The sequence below is a fragment of the Marmota flaviventris genome, chromosome 13, assembly GCF_047511675.1.
Source record: "Marmota flaviventris isolate mMarFla1 chromosome 13, mMarFla1.hap1, whole genome shotgun sequence".
NCBI lineage: Eukaryota > Metazoa > Chordata > Mammalia > Rodentia > Sciuridae > Marmota > Marmota flaviventris.
In genome coordinates, this window is record NC_092510.1 from 74,114,757 (window position 1) to 74,120,702 (window position 5,946).

Here is a 5,946-nt window from a genome sequence, read left to right on the forward strand (position 1 = left end):
TTAGAGTTTGCTTCTGGTCCCTCTGAAGTGTTGCCTGAAGAATTTCTCTATCTCTCCCCAGGAATGCTCCTGGGCTGCAGCATGGGCAACAGGATCTCCTCCCCAGAGCACAGGACAGGGGAGCCCTGGACTCCAGGATGCAAAGCACAATGGAGCATAGGGCGGCTCTATGAGATGGCCCACCCCAGGGTACACCAGCATCTTTCCACTGCTTCTGCCCTGGCTCTTCAGCTGCTCCACGGCCTGTTCCGCATATGCTCGGCTATCCATGCATTCATCGTTCTCTCCTACGATGAAGAGGATGCAACCTTGGGCCTTTTCCACAGGAAGCACACTCTACTGGTTCAGCTCATTCCGGGGGTCTCTGTTCCCATTCCGGAAGCGCACAGCCCCAGAGACATGGGTCTGGATGCGCTCCCTATGGAAGTGCAAGGGCATTACAAGAAGATCCCTGTATCTGAGCAGGATATCCAAAACAGCGTTGGACCCACTGATGCAGACGGTGGCCACCACCTGCTTCAGATAGCAGGCCATGGCCAACCCAACCTCTGCACCTTTGGACACGGAGATCACGCCAATTCCTGGCCTTTGGATCTTAAGCACAAAACAAAAGGGAAACCCATTACAACCCATACTCAAGAAGCAGCTGCATGTTGATCAATAAAGCAGCCTAATGAAAAGAGTCAAAAAAGGCTGAGTTCTGGCACTCGGGTCTCCCAGCTTCTGGCATGGAGAATGTCTCACCTTCTCTAAGCTTCATGGTCTTGTGGGGGTGACAATTTCACCTGCATTACAGAGTTGTTATGAGGATGGAATGAGACAATAAAAATAAAAACTTCATCAAAGGTCAAGTTCTATAAATGCGCTCAGAGTCCAGCAACACTGAGCCTCAGAACACAGCAGTTAAGCTTTTCAAAGAATTACATCCTTGCCCTCAGCTAGAAAAAGATGCTTGTCAGGTTCTCTCAAATATTCCAAGTGTAATTCCCAGTTAAATAACATGTGCTGGGCGTGTAATCCCAGTGGCTTGGGAGGCTGAGATAGGAGGATCCCAAGTTCAAAGCCAGCCTCAGCAAAAACGAAGCACTAAGCAACTTAGTGAGACCCTGTCTCTAAATAAAGTACAAAATAGGGCTGGGGATGTGGCTCAGAGGTTGAGAGCCCCTGAGTTTAATCCCCCGTGCCCCAAAATAACTAACTAACTAAATCATAAATAAATAGCATGTTACAGCTATTAAGTTATGCCAAAACTTAATAGCTATAAACTTAATGAATTAATGTAATGCATTATTACATTAATCCAAGAGCTAACTCTGAAAGTATTGAAAATGTACAGATAAAAGGCTTGCCCTCCATGAACACCAGATTACCATACCCAGTAAAAGAAAATTATAGTGGATTACAGAAGGGAGTCCTTAATTCCCTGGTCTATTGAAGATGCCAATGAGAGGTAAGAAGTCTGAAAGGCAAGGGAGGAAGGGAGGGACATTTTGGACAGACAATATCAAGCACAGAGAGACCTGCTTGTTTATTTTTCTCACAATAGCACACTCAATCCCTTTCTGTCATCAGAATCACCTGAAATTTTTCTTCTTATTAGAGATCCAATTTTTCAGATGTCTGCTCAATAGGTCTGAGTGGGGCAAGAATGTGATACTGAAAAATGTCCTCAAAGAAATTTACATTTGGGATGTATCCATGTGAAGAACAGATGGGGGTGTGAGAGAGGAGGGCTGTGCCTGGAGATAGGAAACACAACTATGGTTGATACAAAACTATGGTGTCACAGGTGAGCAACGATGAGGGAAGGAACTTATGTAGTTGCAGAGAGGATGAAGAAGTTGTGCTGTATTGAGAAAGATTTAAGACAGAACCTAAAACACTCAGAATGGGGTTGAAATTTTAGGAAAAGGGGGAGGAAACTGGATGTGCAAAGATGACAAATGGATTTGTTGAGAATTTACTACATGCTAGGTCCTCGGCTAAGTGCTATGCACATATTGTCTCAGTTGGTCCTTTTTATAGGATAACTGAAATTTGGGAAGTTTAAAAGATTTACCTTTGGCCACAATAGTTTCTAGGGGCAGAGGAGGAAGCTCATCTGCTGAATCTAAATCTGAATCGAATTTTTTTTTACAATTGAATTTCTTCCTCAGTGTCACAAATACTTACATCTGAAATTTAAAAAATTAACTTGAAAATATTTTATCTGGGACTTAATTCCTTTAAAGCAATTCTTTTAGAAAATCCAAGTATTCTTGGGAAAAAAAAATCATACACGTTTCACCAAATAATGAAGATAAAGAAGTTGACAATGGTAATCGATCCTCTTTCCCTGAGATGAGTCAAGGCTCTCCAGAGTTAGATCGAAGAGAATGATCAAGTTAGGGAATCAAGCCCCCTTCATGGTTGGGGCAAAGCCATTGTCACACTGACTATTTCCCGTACTATGTAGTTTGGGCATATTACTTAATCTAAGTATGCTTTCTCATCTGAAAAGTGAGAATGATGTTAATGCAGGTAGAACATCCCTTATCTGAAATGCTAGGGACCAGAAATGTTTCAGAGTTAGGAATATTTGCATAGACTTTACAGGTTTGAGTATCCCTGATTTGAAAATCTAAAATCTGCAATGGTCCTAAATAACTTTTTGAGCATCATGTTGGTGCTCAAAAAGTTCAAATTTCAGATTTTTGTTATTAAGGATGCTCAAGCTATAGTATTTACATCAGAAGACTATTGCAAGTGTGAGATGGGATAGTGCATATAAAGTATTTAGCATAAAAAATGCCACTCAATGAATTTTAGCTGCTATTTTGTTCACCACCATTAGGTTGAACCATTAGAAAGAACTGATATTTTAACATCTTTTACCTACAAAATGATGTTAATATGGTTCAATCTAAAAGAATGTCAACCCTGACACCTGAGCAGGTAGTATCTATTCCTATTCTTTTTAGTCTTAATGCAAATATCAGTTCTTTGGAATCTCCTCAAGACAACTACATCATAATTCAACTGATATTTAATTCCTAGAAAAATCTGGGTTACAAGATGTACTATTCTGGTGCTCAGAACTTAATGTGCCTAAGAATCACCTGAAGATGCTATTAATGTGCAGATGTTGATTCAGAAATAGGGAATGACAGAGTGCATTTCTAAAAGGTGATGCAGAGCCACTGAACCATGGGCCACACTTTCATTAGTACAATGATACTTCACAAAGAGTTAAAAAATGACACTTCCTTTTCAAATTCCTTTTGCAATCCTGGCTCCTGGCATTGGATATTTACCTTAAATATAGTTCTATACCCCCATCTCTGAAACTAACTAAATTCAGCTAATTAATTGTTGCAGCCAAATCAGTTTTTGCTGGTATTCCTGCTCTAATCGTATGCTTCAATTTGAGCATTGAATTTCTACATTGTTCTTAGTCTCAGGACCCTTTAGTTGGACCTACACTAGCATTACCCCATGCAGAGATAATCACTGAAGTTTGAAAACATGTCAAGCCAGAGAATTTATGATTTGAGATTAGTGACTGATAAAACATTAAAGAGCCACTTATGAATAAGTTACAAGCACTTCAAATGTAAGGAGACTTGGCTTTTTCTGCTGAAAAGAATCATAATATATCCATTTATTGATATGCCAGTAAACACTAGTTGCTAATCAACTCAACAATCCTACAAAGTCATTATTATAATCATTATTTAAATATAAGTTGTGCTGTACCCAAGTCTACACAGACTGATTAAAAAAAAAATAGCAGACCTTGGTGATTATTTCCCCCCTGTAATTTTTCAAGATAAAATGAAAAGTACTTTAAATTCCTTGGGATGAGCTAGTAGAAAGTTGGCAGCTTCTTCAAAATATTCCAAGTCCAACTCCAGCAGTTTCTTAGGCAGGTCTTCATAGGCAAAATATGCCAGTGCCAATACCGCGAAGCCATGGGTAGCCAAAAGACTGGCCCGAAATTCAACTAGACCCCAGTGTTCCCAAACAAATCAATGATTCCTGGGAAAGGGCCTTCCCCTGAGAACAACGAAGAGAATGGGATCACAAGTAAAGAGGGTCAAGCAGAACCATGAATATAACGAGTGAGAAAATTAATTCTATCTAGACACATTTCCCCCCCCCCCCCCCCATCAACAATGTTTACTTTATCACCAAAGATTACTCTCACCTGGAGGGAGAAAAAGGGCTCCTCTCACACGACCTTCTCTGATCTGCTTCCGCTGCACCCCAGGGCCCAAGAACCAGTGCTGCACCATCTGGCTGGCCCTGGGCTGAGCTGTGGTTGAATCTTGCAAGCAAACAGAGTCATATAGGTACAGAGTGATCCTAAAGGGATCATTTATCACATCCCTCTTGAGCAGCCTCCGGAAAGCCTTTTCAGGCTTCAGAGACCAGAAGAGGCCCATCGCATGGATCCCTATATAATCACCCCCTAATGCAGGATCTCGCTCCACGGCTACCTCTCCAGCTTCATTAGCCCTATAGAAGGCTTTGGACCGGAACAGATTCCCCTTCTCATCCTTCAGGGAGGCCTTGAGGGTCACCATCTGGGATGGGGGCAAGCCTGTCACTTGGATGTGCACTAGCTCATCTGCAAGGCCATTTTGTGGAGTGGCTGTTAGCTGGAACATGGGCAGCAGGCAAGTGGAGGCCAAGTGGAGTTTCCTGCCCTGCAGTGGTAAAGTAGACCAAGCTGGAGATGTAAGTTCCAAGGAAAGGCCAACGCGAGGCTGATGTTAGGTCTGACAAAGTTAAACTTCTAAAGATGTAGTGCAAAATACACAGAACTTTAGGAAGAGGGAGAGGGAAACATCCAGAGTCTTTGTTTTATTCTAATTTTACAAATGAAGATGCAGGTTAAGTAACATGCTCTGAAACTCATAAGTAGTTGCTAGAACTGGAAATTCAAGCTAGATCTGACACTACCACCTTCTGCCTTATTCATTGTAATGCCAGTAAATCTTAATTTTGTGGTTTTGAGTAAATTGAGCTTTAATTCATCAGTTGAAATAACATCTGTTCATGTGACCTGTTTCACAAGGTCTTTGTTAGGATGTGAGCAGGGGAGGGTAATTTCTGTTAAAGAGCTTAGAAAAGCGAAAACAGGAAAACACTGAAGCTTTCCAGCCCCATGCCCGTCTGGGGTAGTTACATAAACAGACCACCTATTACGATGGCAGTAGTAGTTTCTTTAGTCTGTAATCCACACCTGCTACTACTAGATTTCCAGCTTTTTGCAGAATTTCCATTATATGTTCTTTTTAAGGGAAATAAAACTTCACATGCTTTTCTCTGCTTTTATGCCTTTCCAGTAGAGTGATAAATGCCAATGTTGTATTTGGTAAAAGAGACTTCAATATATATTTGATCAGTCATTTCAAACTCTACTCCATTATAAAGAAAATTTTAGTTCTTTCCTCCTTTTATTTTCTGCCTTTCATTTTCCCTCTGTTCTACCTCCCTCCCTCTATATGTCATTTCACAAAGGATTTAAACTTGCTTACAGATAACAGATGAAGAGTAAAATAAACATAAAGTAGAACCTGGGGACATATGAACTAGAATCACAGACACAGATCAAAGAAAACTTGGAACATGAAAAGAAGACCATTTGGTGGACTGTAAGTTTGGCACTAAAGGATGGATAGTTAAAGGAAAAAGGGCAGTCATCCTTCTGTTGTTCTAATTGCTCTCAAAGGAAAAGTTATCTGTTCCTTAGAAGAAAAGAAAAAGTGAGGTCTTTCCAAAAGGGAAATTTCGCCTATCATACTTAAACACATGTGGGCACCATTTTTCAACAATATCTTCAAAGAAATTATAGTAATAGGTGTCCCCTCATTAAAGCTTGATTCTCCAAAGGGTCATTGATTTTATTTTAGGTGAAATGCAAACTAACGGCTTTGAGGTTTAGATTTACAAGCAGAAAAA

The 5,946-nt window shown here is 40.6% G+C and overlaps 1 protein-coding gene across 1 annotated transcript; it reads right to left on the minus strand.

Moving 5' to 3' along the window:
• LOC114089186 (acyl-coenzyme A amino acid N-acyltransferase 2-like) lies at nt 1-4,649 on the minus strand. The gene is given in 4 exon segments (XM_027930952.3): nt 1-594; nt 3,825-3,991; nt 3,994-4,035; nt 4,187-4,649. Coding segments are annotated over 4 exon segments (1,266 nt in total).
• Between the last annotated feature and the right edge of the window lie 1,297 nt (nt 4,650-5,946).